General features: G+C 52.6%; 1 protein-coding gene across 1 annotated transcript in view; it reads right to left on the reverse strand.

Moving 5' to 3' along the window:
- LOC146871199 (proteasome activator complex subunit 1-like) overlaps positions 1-19,898 on the reverse strand; it is a gene marked incomplete at its 5' end in the record, with an annotated part of 281,652 nt that overhangs the window by 201,731 nt on the left and 60,023 nt on the right. Inside the window, 2 exons of the mRNA XM_085646233.1 lie at positions 11,575-11,620; positions 11,753-11,869. Coding sequence (XP_085502359.1) covers positions 11,575-11,620; positions 11,753-11,869 — 163 coding nt within the window. The remainder of the gene's footprint in view (positions 1-11,574; positions 11,621-11,752; positions 11,870-19,898) is intronic.

Here is a 19,898-nt window from a genome sequence, read left to right on the forward strand (position 1 = left end):
GTTACATGGGGCTATTGATATTGCCAAGGGTATTGAACATTCAGTTCTGTCCACCAAAGCTTAGCTAGTGAAAGTTCGCAAACTTCAGCTGTTTACAAGGCAACAGCTTGTTGCCTTGTTCAAAAATAATAACTTTAACGCAAATCTTTGTTTATATGTTACAGGTGTGGTTCTAGGTCTCATTTATTTTAAACATATTTTTATGGCATTTAAACATCGGTCGGATATACCAGCTCTTACCAACACATGAGACACAGTTTAAAGTACAGCTCATCAGCACGACATACAGCATACCTAGGCTGAATTTCCCATTTTCCATCATATGCCAGCGACTCCCATATAGTTGTAGTGGCCCAGCGCGTTGCCTATTACTCATAACACTTTACGACTTTCAGTTATATGCAACCTAATATGGAAAGGGGCCTCCAGGGAAAAGACGCCCAGGGTATAGAAACCAAAAACAAAACAACTATTAACTAACTGTGCACGGGGGGGGGGGTGTTAAGTCACACACTAGCACACCAGGTGTGGTTCTAGTTCTCATCTGGGAGATTTTCCAAGTTGTCCTGCAGTAGGAAACAAGTGTATTAAGTGTCATAAGTATAGGCATTTTGGGTCAGTATGTAAAAGTACAAAAGTTAATTTTCAAGCCAATGTTAAAGTTAATGCCTTAGAAGAATCCAATGAAGAAATGTGTTCTAACATTGTTCTAACTGTGGAGGATTTACTGGTAAATGTAGGGCCCCACTAGAAACAGTACATGTTGGTGAAGTGGAACTGAGCCTTATGGCTCACTTAGGATCACCCATCACTATTGATCAAACCTTTTATAGGTGTTAGAAGAACTTTAATTTACAGAAAACTGAAGTAAATCCAAAAGTATTTGGAGAATTCGACATAAACATGTTAAGGTGCTTCGAAGACTCATTAGAATTTAAAGGTAGATGTATCAAAGCCAAAATATACGTCACAGAAAAAGGAGACATAGTAGGTTTGAGAGATCTGTGTCGGCTGGGTATAATTTTGAAACCAGGAACCCCAAATCCCAAAGCCCTTGGTGAACTACCTGTATCTTATGTGTGTGAGGAAGAAAATGTGTATGTAGAAGACGATTTGAAAAACAATCAGGCCATTTTTCCAGACCACATTGGGAGCGTAAAAGGTTTTGACTATGCAATCAAAATTAAGGACAAGGCCACTCCTGTTGTACATAAAGTAAGACCAGTACCACTCTCTGTAGGGAATGAGTTACAAGTGTTGTTGGATAAAGTCTCCAGAGAGGGATTTATTGAGCCAACAGACTCCTCTGAGTGGGTTTCAAGTATTGTAATTACAAAAACAAAACTAGAGAAATTAGATTATGTGCTGACTTGAGATCACTCAATAAAAATATCATAGTGGATTGCCATCCACTTCCTAAGATCCAAAAGATGTTTGCAGCAACACGTGGTTCATAATATTTTTCATTGAAAGATCTCAAGTCAGCATATCATCTGGTAAGGTTGTCTGATGAGTCCAAAGACTACGGGGCATATTATCAAGTGGCAGTGATAATTATCGCTGGCTGCTCTTAGCGTGAATTTGTTTTCGCCGGCTATGGCTGGAAATTATCTCCATGCTAGCGCTGTATTAACAACGCATAGCGCAATGACGATAATTATTCCATGCAAAAGATCTTGATCTTTCTCCTGTCCACTCCACTTGCTCTTCAATTTAAGAACACTATTTAAATCATCTCATCCTTCTTCAACTCCTTTACCCATTCATCCTCTTAAATAATGCCCTCTCTAATCGCATAAACCTCAAAATCCTCATCCTCAATTTTTATCTCTTCCTGTTCTTCAGTATTATCAATTAGTTGTGAACAATAATCAGCAATGCCGTACATGCATCGAGTCAAACGGAAATTCCTGTACGGCAATGACCCAAAGCCTAATCCTACCGTACACCGCATCTAACCCCTTCTTCTTAAAGATTTCTCTGAGAGGTTTGTAATATGTCTATCAGGAACTTACCGCCCCAAATAAACCTCTTCAATTTCTGTACCATCAAAGCCTCCATCTCTATTACAGTAACTCAACTCTGCTCCTTTTAATCCCTTTGAGATAAACAATTAAGGGGCATATTCGCAAGACCGGCAATAAAATTATCGCCATTTTAGCGGCAGGAAACAACCGCTAAAACGGCGATAATGGGCTTGCTAATATGCGTTATAGAATTCCAATAGAAGCCCAGGTTAGATGTGCAGGGCATCTAGCTTGGGCTTCTATTGGAATTTATTTATTCAATTTATTTTCTGACTGTATGTAGCGCAGACTCAGCTCGTGGGCATCAGAGCGCTCTCCAATAGGGAAAACTGGATGGGAAATAAATAAATCACCTCTGTGGACGGTGAACGTGAGTGTGTTTTCACTCGCATCCATGTGTGCTTGTTTTCTCGTGAGAACAGGAGTTATAATGTTTTGAAGCTACACCACCGAGCCTTAAGCATCTAAAATGATTTTGTACAGATGGCCGAATATTAGAACACGGTATCAGGTTGACTGCTTCGTGGCTCTTTCATGGCAGAAATATTATTCGCTACGAGAAGCCATGTTTCCATGGTTGTGGGTCATGAATGTTACACTGAAAGCAAAACAGCTACGTGGGGCAAGGAAAGGTAACTGCGAAGGAAGACCTAGTTAACAATGCTTAACATGGTTACTAAGCAGGATAGCTAGACATTTTTCAGTTTGTGCTCTTAGCGGTCTTGTATCTGGAAGGTTACTGCTCTGCGGCCCATGCTGTATTGGAGTATGGACTTGAAGCCCCGCCCACACTCCGTCCATATTTATAATTGGCTTGTGTCATTGTCCTTCCTAAAAGATGGCTTCTGATTTGTTAATAGGCTTGTTAGTCCCTCCTTAGTACCGCCTTGTCTTTATTTGTTACCTCCCATAAGGGCTGGCCCTTTTATTTCGGTTGTTACATGATACGTCTTATTTACTCTGTAAGCACTATTTTCCTTAATGGTTTCTCCTACTGCAGGCATTACATGCTTTCCTGCAACATTCAAGGCGCCATGCGCGTTTTCACATACAGCTTTTACAAAACAAGCATTTGGAATGCAATAGGTCTCGCATTTCCAAGAGTTTAAACTATTAGCATTGTAAATGACTGACTTTTATTTATGTTTTAAAAACCAAAATATAAATAAAAGGCATTGTAATTTACAATACCAATAGCTCAAACTTGCGTAAATGCGAGACCTATTGCATAGCAAATGCTTGTTCTTTTACCTGAAACCAATTCTGGAATTTAAATACATCACAGAGTATATTAGTTGACCCGTCATTAATTTTCCTATTCCCCTTTCCTACTCTTCTCTAACACCCTCCTGGATGACCAGCTACCTATGGTTAGCTATCAACTACTCACTAGGACTGGGGGGGCGTGGCTAAGCAAGCCACGATGGCGGTCCGGCTTTGCTGAGGCTCCGCGGCTGGGCGCCTCTCGGCAGCTTTATGGAGCGTCGCAGTGAGTGCTAATTGGTACAGGGGGCGTCGGAAGGTGACCGCATCGCGGAGGGATGCCAGCGGCTGCTGGGGCTCATTCCTAGCCCTTAGAGCGGGACTTTGTCGGACTGCTGCCGCCAACACCGCAACCCAACTGTCAAAATGGCGCCGGAGCTCTTCTACCCGGCGCGGGAGACGGAGTAACGGGAGGCGGCGAAACTTGCGGCGCATTCCGCCCCGTTGGCATTGGCACCCGGGAGGTGTGTACGAGGAACGGACTCACGAAGAGGGACGCGGGACCTCGGAGGACGGAGGAGCTGCGCCGGCCCGGGCGCACCAGCCATCTCGGACGCGCTGAGCCCGCCGGGACCCAGAGGTGAGCCCCGAGATCGCCCTTGCTCACCCAGGTGCCCACAGTGACTGACTCTGGAGAGGGCTGAGGGGCGACAGGCTTGGTTGGGGGTGGCGGGACCTGGAGGCCCTCCAACCTGCCCGAACGGAGCTCGCCTGACCCTAACATGGCCGCCTAAGAGACAACGACCTCGTTCCCGGTGCGGCCGACGAGGCCTTGATCCCCGTGACCACCGAGACGACGGCCTTGAGACCTGACGGGGCCTGCCGGGCCGCCGGGGCACGCGGGTGACGGCTGCTCTGGGGGGGGGGGGGCGCAGTGGCCCGGGCCCCCCCGCTGCCCACGTCGGGACCCGGAACTAGAGGTGCCGCGGGATTGTGATGACCTTGCCTCGGCTGTGGACCCTGAGAGAGAGGTAGGCCTGCACGGGGGCCGCAAGGACGGCCCTAGAGCTCCCCCCTCCCCTCGGCCTGGGGGCCGCCGCAGGGCCTCTTCCATCGCGTCGGCCACCAGTGGAGTCCCGGGGGGGGTAACCTGGAGTTGGGAGCGCCTTGCTGGTGGGGTCTGGTGGCTGGAGTAGCAGATTCCTGTGCCTGGCCCGCGGGGGGAGCTTCAGTAGGCTGGCTTGGACTGCTACTCACCTGTACAACTCCGCTCGAGGGACGACGCGGCAGTGCCTTCCACCCTTCCTGGCATCACTGGGGGCACCGGCAGCCTAGCCGACGATACCGTCCCCTCCAAACCACGGGGAGTCACGATGGGGAAGTCAAAACCCGCGCAACATCAGGTGATCCCGGAGACGGCCCCGGAGAACATGCCTCGGACCTCGACTTGGTCTCCCAACGCGATGCCCTCCACAGATCTATCAATCTCGGACAAGTTGGATAAGGTCCTCGCCGCCATTGAACTGTCCCGTCTGTCTATGGAAGAACGCCTGGGTACCCTGGCAACAGACGTCAATCTCCTCCGCGATGACCATCGTAAGCTGGCGGATCGGGTGCATACGGAGGAACGGACGCTAGAGGAAATACAGCCCGTGCTCAAAGAGCAACAGCAGACGCTCCAAGGGGTCCTCACTCGCCTAGCCGCGGTGGAGGAGCGCGCACAGGATTTGGAGGGCCGCTCAAGACGCTGTAACATCCGAGTGCTGGGGCTGCCGGAGGGAGTCGAAGGTGCCGACCCCATAGAATACATGGACACGTGGCTGAAGTCCTTCACCCCGTCATCTGACCGCACACCATTCTTCTCCATAAAGCGGGCGCACCGAGTGCCGGCCCGAAGACCCCCGCCCGGTGCGGTTCCTCGACCATTCCTCGCCAAATTCCTACACTTCCGAGATCGAGATGCGGTGCTTCGGGCGGCGCGACTGGCTGCGCCGCTACGAGTGGAAAACAACCACATCATGATCTTCCAGGACTACGCCCGCGCGGTACAACAGCAGAGATCCTCCATCCTGGACGTAAAGCGGAGACTATGGGACAATAAGATTCAATATGCATTGCTTTTCCCGGCCCGCCTCAAGATCCTCCATTAACGGGTCCTCCCTCTTCTTCACCTCCGTGGAGGCCGCGCAAGACTGGGCAGATCAGCATTGCCCGCGGTCAACCGCCTCTCATCCCCAAAGCGGCTCCCCCCCTTAAGACTTTCAGTGCCCGGAAGCGGCCCAAGAAGCTCCGTAATATCGAATCCAGACAAAAGCACGGCTCGCACGACTCGCCGGATCTCGAACAGATTATGCGAGAAAGACGGGAAGCTCTACAAGTAGTGATTGATCTACGCACCACACAGCCCTCAGACTCTATAGATCGACCTCCGCACCTGTTCTCCTCAGAAGGTGAAAACGACAGCGACAGCACCGCCTCGGGGGCAGGTCAGGCGGCGCCCCCCCACGCCACTCCGCAAACCGCGGACGGACTATTGGATGGACTGCCATCTCCTACTTTGCCCTGAGGCAACTCAGGCACACAGACTATTACTTGGTATCCTTATCTGTAACGCATACCTAGCACCCATAATATCTCGCTCACAGGGACTGTCACCCTGCTCCGGACACATACTGATCCTACTACATGCCCACTCAGCGCGCCGCCTCGCAATAGCATATCGTCACCCCCTATTATATAAGCAGTTCTCCCCCCCCCCCCAGTGTTACGGGAGGAAGTTTGGACACATCGTTACCCACACGATGAGTCCTATGTATTGGGACAGTTTCCCGCACCCCCACACGTTGTTTAATCCTCGGTTCACATACGTCCCACCCTGCCATGGAGTTTCACACCACAGCACATCAGTTCTTCCAGGCTTCCAGCTCGCCGGCCCCCCTCAACCGCAGCGCATCCCTGAGGGTCCACAACACGACTTCTCTAATGGGCACCTCACCCAGCCCCCACACAGAATCGATCATCTATGACACGACTGATGACCAACGCAGACATTAATGTACTTACACTCAACACACGTGGTCTACACACCCCACGTAAGCGCTATGCGGTATACGCTTATGCGAAACGACAGAAGGCATCTATCCTCTGCTTACAAGAAACCCACCTTAATTCCACCGAAGTCGGCAAACTACGAGTAAAATGGCGCGGACTCATCTGCGCCACGACCTACTCCTCGTTTGCCCACGGAGCACTGATATGGATCCGCCCAGGAACCCCTTTTCGGGAACTTAGACGGGTAGTGGATGACGACGGCAGATACGTTCTACTAGAGGGTCTCTTAGATGGGAGGGCTATCCTCTTAGGAAGCATATACGCCCCAAATGTTGATCAGGATAAATTCTGGGACCGCCTCACAATCTCTCTGGCCCAATTCACGCATATACCCTGGCTACTAGGCGGGGACTACAACTGTATCCTGGACCCGGGGCTGGACCGCTCACATCCCCCACTCCCACACTCCCCCACATACAGACAAATAGACCGATTTAAAGCATGGGTCGCACACTGGTCCCTCGCAGATGCATGGAGGCTCCACCATCCCCAGTCCCGTATTTACTCCTTCCACTCCATTCCTCATAACCTACGAGTCCGGCTTGACCGATTCTTGTGCACTGCAGCGCTTCTCCCGCAAATATGCCACTCGGACTATCTAGGTAGAGTTGTTTCCGACCATGACGCACACATTCTCGGCCTCAAGTGGCGGCCCCCGCATCCCCCTGTCCCCACGTGGCGACTGTCGCGGGACTGTCTCGCGGACCAGACCTTAACGCATGACCACCAACGTAGCATCCAAGACTACTTTACGCATAACACAGGGACCGCGTCGTCAGCCCTGGTCGAGTGGGATAGCTTCAAGGTAGTGGCCCGTGGAGAATGCATTCGGTACAGAACCGGAGTGCGACACATTTTGGAGCGAGCCCTAGAGACGGCGGAGCAGCGCCTGTCGACGGCCACTAAGGCCGCAGACCAATCAGCAGCGACGGTAGCTCAGGTTGCCCAAGCCAAATCAGAGTATCAAGCGGCGTGCGTGGACCTCCGTCGACATAATTTTCGGGCATATGCAACCCGAATGCACAAGGACCGTGACAAATCGGGTACACTCCTGGCATGGCTCGCTAAGCAGGATACTGAAGTCCGGCCTATTACCGCAATTATAGATCCCCAGGGCACCCTGGTACAATCCCAGGACGAGATCCTTCAGGCGTTCTATCAACATTACTCGGCGGTCTACACTGTTCCCTCGTCTCTTGATCCCGGAGCCGTCGACCATTTCCTAGACCCTCTCCCCCTTCCCCGGATCTCCGCCGCGGACCGGAAGGGACTAGACGCAAAGATAAAAACAACTGCGATTACAAGCGGGGTACGAGCACTGGCCCGCGGCAAGGCCCCTGGCCTTGACGGGCTCCCACTTGAATATTACGCCACTTTTGCTCCACTATTGACCCCTCGTCTATCAGCAGTATTAGACACGGCGCTAAAACTCGGCGAACTACCTGGCTCTATGAGAGCGTCGGTGATCGTGACATTCCCGAAACCCGACCGGGACCCTCAACTCCTAGCCTCCTATCGTCCCATCACACTACTCACAGCCGACTGCAAAATTCTGGGAAAAATTTTGGCGGACAGATACTCACAAATTATACGCCCGTTAGTACACCCGGACCAATGCGGCTTCGTTCCGGGAAGAAATACCTCTCATAATATCAGGCGCCTCTTTCATATCCAGGATCAGATTGGTGACCGATTTCCTCACGCAGCAGTTCTGATCCTGGACCTTGAAAAGGCGTTCGACACTCTGGCGTGGCAATTCCTCTTCGCTGTCCTGAGACGGGCGGGCCTCGGCCCCACACTCAGCCTACACTCGCCTGCTCTACACCAACCTAACGTCCCGGGTCCGCCTCGGCCACTATATCTCCCCGGACTTCGCAATACACAGAGGCACGCGACAAGGGTGCCCCCTTTCGCCCTTATTATTCGCGCTGGCGGTTGAACCCTTAGCCATCCGGCTTCGTAGAGATGGGCAAACCTGGGGTATCCCACTAGCGGACGTTACACACTGCGTATCCATGTATGCGGACGATCTCCTCATATACATACGAGATGTGACAGCGGATCTCACCATGCTTGAGATCGCTCTAGCCGAGTTTGCGGAGGCCTCGGGACTGAGAGTGAATTGGGACAAGTCGATGATTTACCCCCTCCACCCGGATACCCCTTCCCGGGAGGTCTGGATTGGCGACCGGAAACTACATTGGGCGACAGAGGGTCCCCGATACCTCGGGATTCGATTATATCATTCCCCAGTTGACATGTTCGAGGGTAACCATCGTAGGGCACTAGCAGGGATACGATCCTCCATCGGGTTCTGGCGGAGCCTGCCGTTGGACCCGATCGGCCGGGTAGCCCTGGCGAAGATGATACTGGTCCCGAGGCTTTTGTATTACTTTACCAATCTCCCAGTGATCCCACCCCGCTCCTTCTTCAAAGAGTTAGACACGCTTCTCAGCTCCCTAATATGGGGACAGGGGCGGCACAGAATCGCACTGGCCAAGCTAAAGCTGCCCACGACGCAAGGGGGGCTCGGGGCGCCCTCATTCGAAGCCTACTTCCTGGCGTCGCAGCTCCAGTGGCTCTCATACTGGACGGCGGAGCAATATACACTCGAGACATGCACGGCCACAGGATATATGCCCACACCCGAACTGCGCCGTCTGCTTCTACCGGGCTCCCGCCCCACACGAACCTACCCCCTGCAGGTAAACATCGCCCGGAAATGTATTCAACGCATACACCGCATGGCACCGCGCTGCCCTCCATACACGCCATCATTACCACTAGTCGGTTGGCCCTGCAACGACGGATTTTTCACATCCACCATGCTACGGGAGTGGACGTCTAGGGACATCGTCGAAGCAGAATTGCTGTTTGACGAGGGACAGCTCCGGCCGTACCGGCAACTCATGGAAGTATACGATCTACCCCCAGGCCAATTCCTGCTTCACCGTCAACTCCTCAGCCATTTTCGACCATATGCAGATCTTACACGGGGGGAGCCTCCCACACATCCAGTCCTCCACACAATTTTACGAATGGGACAGGGTTGACACCTCATTACATGGTTATACAAATCAATCCGAGACCTAACACCCCCACTGCTGATGCCTCTCCGAGCCCTATGGGAGGAGGAAGCGGGACGACCCTTTCATGACAGCGAATGGGACAGCGCGTTAGAATTCCCCAAAAAAGTATCCAGGAATGCCCGCTTTAAGAATATCCAGTTTCACATCCTACATAGGGCTTACCTGACGCCAGCGCGCCTTCAACGCTTCTATCCCAACACTACCTTCCTTTGCCCTCGTTGTCAAGCGGGGGATGCTGCCTTTTTCCACATGTTCTGGACCTGCCCGGACATACAGAACTATTGGTCATCTATCCACTCGACACTCGGGGATCTTACTGGGCTCACCCACTTGACTACCTGGGAGGGATGCGCGCTGGGTATACTGGGGCGGAGGAAGCGACACAAGGTGCCGATGCGTTTCGTCTTCCTAGCCCACCTACTGGCCAAACGCTGTATAGCCATGCACTGGCGATCCCCTACCGGTCCCCCGCTCGCGGCTTGGGTAGGGGCGGTTCTTAAATGGGCTGCAGCCGAGGAGGACGCAATACGGGAGGAGGAGGCCAAAGGTACCCGAAAAACCCCAATCTCTCTAGAATGGGCGCTCCTACTACATCAATTCAGACAGTCCCAGGCCCCGGATGCCCCGGTCACCGACATGCATACCTCCGACCCCGTGTCGCCCCATACGACGCAGGGCCCCACAACGGGGGATATCCCCCATTGTCCCCCCACACCACCCTTAAGCCAGTTGGGTCCCTCCCTGCTCCCCTGACGTACCCATCGGCTCCTCACACCGGATTGCGCGCACGCTCATCCCCCCCTCGGTGGGAGGCAGCAATACTGTAGGATGGTCAAGGGCGGGCTCCGGACATAGCCTTGGACACATCATTCAGAACTTCATGGCACTCCCCAGTTTGGCTCTCCTCCCCAGTTTTTACTTTACTGGCAAGGAACTGCTACAGTACAGACCGCATCTACACAGAACAAGACACATACATGCTTTCTATATCGCAAATGGTGTAATTCGTTACTCATGTAACATGCTCATTTCCACGGAATGTGGTGTATGTATGCTTATCTTCATAAATGCCAATAAAAAGAACGTTAAAAAAAAAAAACTACTCACTAGGACTGTTGTAATACTTCTCTTATTTCCTCCTTTGGTCTCTCCTCATCCAACTTTGAGCATGGTGAAGTATTATGAAACATGATGCAAGAGACATTAGAACCCTCAGCACTGAGAAAGTATTGGTCCCAGTAACCCACCCTGATCTTTGTTCACACCTCTGGTCTTCGATATACTACAGGCCCCAGGATAGATTCTTGTACACAGTCAAGATTCATGACACACAGTATAACATAGGGCGTCTAAACCAGCTGTCCAGCTCTATTTCCTTCCCCAAGCTGTGAACATGAAAAAAGGAAGAACCTTCTCACACCGCCAAGAAAGTAGAGTACAAACTGAGACTACCTTAGAAAAGCGGAAGCCAAAAAGAACCATACCTACTTTAAACATTCACCGAAGAGGCCAGAGGCTCTCTGAACCCATAAGGCTAAGTCCAACCTGTGGAGGTTGGGGGTGAATCATGACCATTAAGGGCAAGTGCCAGTCTCTCACACCACAGCACTGTGGACAAGGCCACGTGGGGCCAGGCACAAAGATTTCAATCGCTTAGGACCAGGAAGCTCCATCCAAGAACCAAGACACTGAAACCACACTGCCACATAGGACCACAGAGTCTAAGACCACACTCCCACGCATGCTCCGGAAGATGTTCTCCCTTTCCCCCTAGGAAGGATCTTTGATGTGGGTGGGTTTATGGACCATGGCTTTGTGAATGTGACTGCAAGATTGGCCTCCGTGGCACTCCCTTGGTGTTATGGGAGAATTTGAGCTCAGACTTAGTGGTTCAAAGTGGCAGGGTGTCTTCAGTGCCCTGGTTTCTGGATGGAACCGTTAATGCATGGCACTGGTGATTATCTCTACACGTCCTACCACTTGGGCCACTGAACCAAAAGACTCACAGACAACAGATTTTCTAACAAGATCTTGCAAGCAGGTTCAGAGGGTGAGGAGTGGTAAGGGGTTTGCTGGGATTAGGAAAGGGGCTTGGGGATCCAGGGATGGATGGTGGGGAGGTTACATTTTTATCTTCATCTCACCTTTCTCCTCTTCATCATCTTTCTTCTTTCCTGTCTCCTCACCTTTCTGAAAAAAGAAAAAGAAAGTCTTGAGGTGCTATGATTGGCTCGAATGTATCTCGCATCACGTGAAGAAAAGGTATCATGGATAATTTGCTTCTCCCTGATCACAGCGCTTCCCTCATGCCATGCTACTCACCGCCTCCTTCTCCTTCTTCAAATTTTCCTCCTTTTCCTTATCCTTGACTGGGTCTGGAATGGGGATATCCAGCTTCGCTCTCAGCACTCCCAAGTCAGATAGGTTTAAGTCCTTCTCCTGGAAAGAGAAGGTCCCAGAGTGTGTCAGGCACCAGGTGTTAGAACAGGGGGTCTCTAGTTGGCAGAGGTAGGTACCTTTGACCAAATAGGGACCCTTGCTTCTAGTCAGGGTAAGGAGGGTACACTCCTAAAATAACCCCTGCTCACCCCCTTGGTAGCTTGGCACGAGCAGACAGGCTTATCTCAGAGGCAGTGTGTAAAGCATTTGTGAACACATACAGTAACCCAGTGACAACACTACAGATGGACATCACACAAGTTGTAGTATAAAAAATAAGTATTTTTATATAGACTTAACACAAGACCACAAACGACAAAAATCCACAAAAATGGTAGAAATAGCTTAGTTCTCTTAAGATGGTAAATGAGACAAATTAAGTTCAATGTACCTTTGGATGCGTAACGCTAAATAACGAAAGTGTTGCAGGGAAGGTGATGCGTCTGTTCCCTACTGATGCGTAGGGGATGCGTAGGTTCTTTTCGGCGTTGGGAGGTGATGTGTCGGTTTCTTACTGCGCTTCCATGGCGATGCGGCCCGCAACGCCGTGATGCGATGAAGATCCGGTGCAATGAAACAAAAATGGCGTCTTCTCCTTGATGCGGCACGATGCGTGCACGCCTGACGGCCGTGCGGCATCTCAACGATTCTTCTGAGCCGCGACAGGCCCTTCGACCCACTTCCTGTTGATGCGTCGGCGTCTGATGCGATGTCGATCCTCTTCTCTGGCGATACGAGGTGCTTCGGCAACGATGCGACAACTGCAGCAGCGACACGCTTTCCCAGCGATGCGGCGACAGCGGCTGCGGTAGCGACACGCTTCTCCGATGATGCGGCGGCGTTTGGTGAAATGTCGATCCTCTTGCGACACGCAGTTCCTCGGAAAGCCCAACACAACTGTAGGCACTTCCAAAGAACTCTTGGGGAGCTGGTGGGTGAAGTCTGTTGTCCCTGAGACTTCAGCAGGAGGCAAGCTCTAGCTCAAGCTCTTGGAGATACTTCACAAGTTGAATGAAAGTAGCACAAAGTCCTTTCTCCTCTCTTTGGCAGTCAGGCAACCACTGCAGACCAATCCCTCGTGCTTAGGGATAGTCTCTCCTCAGTCTCTCTGGTTCCTCTCCTCAGCAAAGGTTTCTTCTTGTTTCCCAAACGTGATCTAACGTTCTGGGGTCTGGGCCCCCCTTTTTATACACAGTTTCTATTTGTTCTCTGAAGGCAGAGAGGCCTTTGCCTAGTCCAAACCAGTTCTGGTCAGTCCTGGAGAACTCTGTTTACATGACTCCTTTTCTTTCACGGTGCAGGCTAGAGACATCACGCACCAAAGGAGGTGGAGCCAGCATTGTGGAGGGAAGGCACAGCCCTATTCAGGTCCCAGGTGCAACTCCTCCCTCCCATCTCTCTATTCAGCCCTGTGCTGACTCACCCTGTCTCCTGGAATACCCCAGCCCCTGTCACTCAAACTCCAGACAAGGAATACACAACCTAGCAGAGGCAGGCTTGGATAGTTAGACAAGAAAATACCCACTTTCTAAAAGTGGTATTTTCATACTGTTGGACCTAACGTCCTGGGGTAGCTTGGCTAAAGTGTAAAGGCCTATGCCCGAGAAACATTTTGTGCCTGCATCACACTCGTTCCGCACTTCAGCGTACCACCACTAAGAATGAGACTACACCAATTGATTAGTAAAGGTAGAAAAGCTTTATCTTTCCTTAATTCATGTACTTCTTGTCTGTCAAGCAGATTCAACCATTGCTTAGATATTCACATCAGGTATAGAACATTTCACTATGGCCTGAATTAGCAGTACTCTGTCTAATGACGTGAATCACTACGTTTAGATTTTACATCAGAAATAAGCATTACATTGAGGCTTGAATTAGCAGTACTCTATTAAGCGACTTCACAATGCTTCAAGTATGGCCTGTATGGCATTACCCTTAAGCCTGACACCTGGCTCCTTATGACTCGGCCAACTCCTACAATGTCGTGAAGCTCTAAAGGGTTGTTTCCCTAGATCGTTAGGATTTGGAACTCCTAGGCGGGCTACGTTACCCCTAGAGTCTGGGCTGTGGGCACTCCCTCTCAGTCAATATTTTTAGGCTGACTGAAGCCGGGTTAGCCAGTTCACACTTTTCCTCACAAAAACCCTCTCCTACTCCAGTGCCTCCCCCGCAGTCCAGACGAAGGGTGTATTGATTCTGTTTTCCCCTCCCCAGGGGAGGGGCGTGCTCCGGACCTCACTCGGGTCTCCCGCCCTCCCCTGGGGGTTACCTTATTCTTCGACCCTTCCTCAGCCTTCACGAGCGTTCTTTGGCCTCCTGGCGATGTCCGGGCCGAGGGCCTTGGCACTCAGTCAGAGTTCAGCTGAAGGGGGTGCTAATGTGCGGAGCTCCGCTCCCTTCACTCTTCCAGGGTTCACGCCGCGGTCGCGTACAGCAGCTCGACCTGCGAAGACGCGACCTGCTCAGTGAATCGTGCGGCGGCGGGGGCGGCGTTTCGCAGTTGCCCCCGTCACGTGATCTGAGTTCCGGAGCCTCAGGCCGGGCGCGGCCTTTGCGGAACTTCGGCGGCTCTCCCTCCTCACAACGGCTGCACTCCCAGAGCTACAACGACCACGATGGGGCCCCCAGTCCCCCTCACAAGGTCCCAGACAGGAGGGACGCTCCCACGGGCCTCGGGCTACAGCGGTGAGAGGTACCTTAGGGGAGGGGGGGAGGAAGTCTCCAACGGGGGCGGCCCAAGTTAAGGGGGGGTGACCTACAGCTCAGGGGCAGTCAACCTGGACAGCAAATGTCCCGGATCTGTGGCGCTGGTCACATTCCTCATTCCTCATCAGTAGAGAACAGCTGTCAGTTCTGGGTTTGACAGGACTCCTGGCAACCGCAGGAAGGTAGATGATTTGGCCAGCGAGGATGACTCTTCCCCCCCCCCCCCCTATTCCCTTCAGGGGTCCTGACCAGGCATAGAACTCATAAGATTGGTGGGTCCCCAGGGTCAGAGGCTACAGGCAGGGTTTAGTCACCAGGTAGAGGGCAGAGTCAACCAAAAAGGGGGGAAAAGCAGGCCCAAAGTACAGTCAATTCCCCTCCTCTAGCGCTCCTACCTCCCCACTCAGGTGCCTGGCTCCTGACTACCTCACACCTACTACCTCTTCTCAAATGGTCGCCCTGCCCTCACCTCTATTTAATCACCTGGGGCCTGACTGGCCAGAGTGGCCCAGAAGGTTCTGGAACCTCTCATGGCAGTCTATGGCCCAGGTGCTGAGGTGACAGTTGGAACCACCATTTTGTGAGTCTAACTTCCCTCTTCCTACGTCTACAGTGAAGCACCTTGCGCCTCTCCCTCACATAGTAAGATGAAGGCGCCCAGAGCCTCTACATCAACACCCAAAAAGTTGTTAGTGGACATGAAAAATGAGAAGGTGTAGGGACGAAAAAAAAAAAAAAATGAGAAGGGAACTGCCAAAGGGCTGACGGGTCTAACACACGCCCCCCCCCCAGCTGAAAGTGGGGAGAGCTACCCAACCCCTTGGGAGTCCTCTTCACTAAGGCGGAAATATCTGGATAGACTGTCAGCATTGGCGTGGTCCACTCCTGGGCGATGTTCCACCCTAAAGTCCATTCCCTGTAGGGAGATGGACCACCTCAATAACTTGGGATTCTCGCCCCTCATTTGCATCAGCCACCTGAGGGGCCGGTGGTCGGTCTGAACCAGGAAGTGCGAGCCAAACAGGTATGGCTGCAGCTTCTTCAGAGCCCACACCACCGCAAAAGCCTCCCTCTCAATTGCACTCTACCTCTGTTCCCGGGGGAGTAGTCACCTAGACAGGAAAACCACCGGTTGGTCCAGACCATCGTCATTAAGTTGCGACAGCACTGCCCCGATGCCATGCTCCGACGCATCCGTTTGGACGATGAACTCCTTGGAGAAGTCAGGGGCCCTGAGAACAGGTGCCGCACACATTGCCTTTTTCAAGGTGTCAAAGGCTTGTTGACACCCCTCGGTCCAGATTACCCGTCGAGGGTGTTTTTTAGAAGTGAGCTCAGTCAAGGGCGCCACGATAGTACCGCATCCCTTGACAAAGCGTCGGTAGTAGCCAGTGAGGCCCAGAAAGGCTCGGACCTCCGTCTGAGTCTTGGGGGGTTCCCAGGCCATGATGGTTTCAATCTTGGCCGAGGGGTTGCACCTTGCCCCGTCCCACCAAGTGACCGAGGTACACTACCGACCCCTGCCCGATCTGGCACTTACTGGCCTTGATCGTCAGACCTGCTTGCTGCAAGGCCTGAAGGACAGCCTGAAGGTGACACAAATGGTCCTCCCAGTTGCTGCTGAAGACAGCGATGTCATCCAGGTACGCAACTGAAAAGGCCTCCATCCCGGAGAGGACCTGGTTCACCAGCCGCTGGAAAGTGGCAGGGGCGTTCTTGAGCCCAAAGGGCATCACACAGAACTGGTAGTGACCCTCAGGTGTGGAGAAGGCTGACCTTTCCTTTGCTCCATCTGTCAGGGAGATCTGCCAGTACCCGGATGTAAGGTCAAAGGTACTCAGTTATTGGGCAGCTCCCAACCGGTCAATGAGCTCATCCGCCCTCGGGATAGGATGAGCATCGGTCTTTGTCACCGAGTTCAGTCCCCTGTAATCCACACAGAACCGGAGTTCTGGGGTAGTGCCCGGCAGGGCAGCTTTGGGTACCAGTACCACCGGACTGGACCAGGGACTGTTTGAAGGTTCAATCACTCCCAACTCTAGCATCTTGGTGACTTCTCCATGGATGCTAGCCTTCACCTTATCTGACAACCGGTAAGACTTGGACTTCACAGGTGGGCTGTCCCCTGTGTCCACGTCATGGGTACACAGATGAGTCCTTCCCGGGATAAGTGAGAACAAGGAAGCAAACTGCTCCAAAACTTGGCGGCAGTCTCTCTGCTGTTCGGGAGTTAGGGATGGTGATAGGATCACTCCCTCCACCGACCCATACTTCTCTTGGGACGCAAAAAGATCAGGAAGAGGTTCACTTTCCTCTTCCTCTGACCCATCAGTCACCATCATTAATGTGACCTCGGGTCTCTCTTGCTGAGGCTTGAGGTGGTTGACATGGAGCACCCGATGGGGCTGCCTGGGGGTCTTAAGATCCACCACATAGGTGACCTTGCCCTTCTTCTCAACCACCTCAAAGGGGCCTGACCAGCGATCCTGGAGGGCGCTAAGCTCTCCAGGTTCCATCACCCACACCTTCTGGCCAGGCTCCAGCTCCACCGGGTGAGCATTACGGTCATACCATTCCTTCATGACCGTCTGGCTGGCTTCCAGGTTTTCAGAAGCTTGCTTCCACGACCTAGCCATTTGGCTACGAAAGGCCAGCATGTAGCTCACCACATCCGGGGGAAGTTTTCTGTGAGTCTTTTCCCATCCATCCTTCACCAGGCTGAGGGGTCCACGCACAGGGTGTCCATACAACAGCTCGAAGGGGCTGAAGCCCACTCCTTTCTGTGGTACCTCACTGTAAGAAAACAGCAAACAAGGTAGGAGGACGTCCCATTTCCTCCGCAGGCTCTCGAGCAGACTCCTGATCATGCCCTTTAAGGTTTTGTTAAAACTTTCCACCAGACCATTGGTCTGGGGGTGATAAGGGGTGGAGAACCGTTAGGTGACTCTGCACTCTTTCCACATAGCCCGCATATATGCCGACATGAAGTTGGTACCTCTGTCCGACACAACTTCCTTGGGGAATCCCATCCGGGTGAAAATTCCCATAAGAGCCCGTACCACCGCAGGTGCAGTAAAGGTCCTCAGAGGGATAGCCTCTGGGTACTGAGTGGCATGATCCACCAGAACCAGGATAAACCTGTGACCGGCAGACGTTGGTGGATCCAATGGCCCAACAATGTTGATGCCCACCCTTTCAAAGGGGGTGCCAACGACAGGCAGTGGTTCCAGGGGAGCCTTCAGCTTCACCCCTGTTTTCCCACTAGCTTGGCAGGTTACACACGTCCTACAGAAAGTGTCAGACGTAATCCTCATCTGAGGCCAGTAGATATGAGGGACAAGTCGAGCAAAGGTCTTGTCCTGTCCCAAGTGTCCTGCCAAGGATATTTCGTGAGCCAATCCCAAAAGGAAGGCTCGGTAACGCTGGGGAACTACCAAGGCCCGGGATGATCCATGCACCGGAGCCTTGGGTTCGCTATAAAGGAGACCATCTTCCCAGTATATGTGGAAGTTCCCCGAATCGTTACCCGCTGCCTGGGCTTCGGCCTGTCGCCGTAAACCCTCAAGGGTAGGGCACTCCTTTTGGGCCCAACAAATCTCCTCCCTAGTGGGTCCTCCCTCCACCTGCCAGTCTGCAGGGGTAGGTAAGCCCTCCAGGGAAGTCACACCCCCCTCTGTGGACTCCGGGACCACTTCAGTTGTCCCCTCCACCTTCCGAGGTGCAGATGTCGGGGCAGGCTTCCCCTGACCCCGCTTACCCTTTTTGGCAGCTGGTTGAGCCTTTGTCCCAGGCTCCAACCTCTGTGAACCCCCTCTTTGGGCAGTCCCAGACCGTGTGTTAGCACAAGTCCACTCGGGGGTCCCCAACATCTCCATATGAGCCTTGAACTCTACCTCCTTCCATGCCGTGTGTTCAAGGTCATTTCCCAACAGACAGTCGACCGGCATGGCAGGGCTTACCGCAACCCGTAGGGGACCCGCAACCCCTCCCGACTCAAAGGGAATCTGGGCCACCGGATAGTGACCCTCTCGGTTGTCAGCCATCACAACCGGACTACGTTGGGAATCACCTGCTCTGGGGACACCAGCTGACTCCTTACCATAGTCATGCTGGCTCCTGTGTCCCTCAGAGCCTCCACCCTCTGGGCATTTATGGTGACCCATTGCCTATACTTAGAAGTATTGGAGGGCACATGGGTCTTAGGAATCATCTCACAATCCCCTAGGGACACTAAGGTTAGCCCTGCCCATTCACCGTCCTCATCTAGGGGCAACTCCTCCCCGAGCACTACACTCGCCACCCCAGGGGTCTTTCCTCCAATGGGAGGGTGTCGTCTCTTGGGACACTTGGCATCCCCCTTATAGTGCCCAATTTCGCCACACTCATAACGGACAACCCTAGGCTGCTGACCACGGTCAGGATAAGGGGGTTTGTGGGGGCCAACCCTAGGAGGGAATCCTACTCCCTTTCCTTGTGAACTCTTTTGGGGGCCTTTAGAGAACTCCTTTTTGTCTCCCCCCCTCTTTCTTCTGGGGGGCGCCCTGTCCAGCCCCTTGGAAATTCCCTCCAGTCCCTTTTGAGGATACCCGGGTACTTGCCCAGATATCCGCCTCCTCTGCAAGCTTCCTAGGATTAGTTAGCTTGCTGTCCACCAGGTGCTGACGCAGCTCCGGAAAACTTTTCTCGAGGAGGTGCTCCTTTAAAAATCAGATTATACAATCCCTCGTAGTCCTTTACCTCACTGCCCTGTACCCAGCCCTCCAAAGCCTTCTTGGCGTAGTCCAGGAAGTCTACCCAATTCTGGGTGGCCAACTTTTGACTACCCCGAAACCTCTGCCTGAATTTCTCAGGGGTCAACCCAAACTTTCTAACTAGGGTGACCTTAATAACGGGATAAATGGTCTGATCTTGCTGTTCCAAAGCTAACAGGGCATCCCTCCCCACCGGAGGCATATACCTGTATAGACCACCCCCCCACTGAGCTTCGGGGACCCCATGGGCTCGTAAGGAGACCTCATAGGCAGCCAACCATTTTACAATGTCATCCCCGACACCATAGCTGGCGACTACATCTTTTGGCAGGTAGGGTCTGGGCTCCCTGGGGATCTCTCTAGGTACGCTGCCACCAATGGGACTGCTGGGGGTTCCAAACTGTAGGGCTTTGAGTTCCAATTCCTTTAAATGGAGCTCATGGAGGAACCTCCTCTCCTCCCTCTCTTTCTCCAAACGGGCCAGATCCATTCTGAACTGCCTCTCCTCCCTCCTGTCAACTAAGTCACTTGATGACAGGCTTCCCCCTGAGGCGCCACTACCCGCTCTT

This window comes from Triturus cristatus, chromosome 1_1, assembly GCF_964204655.1.
Source record: "Triturus cristatus chromosome 1_1, aTriCri1.1, whole genome shotgun sequence".
NCBI lineage: Eukaryota > Metazoa > Chordata > Amphibia > Caudata > Salamandridae > Triturus > Triturus cristatus.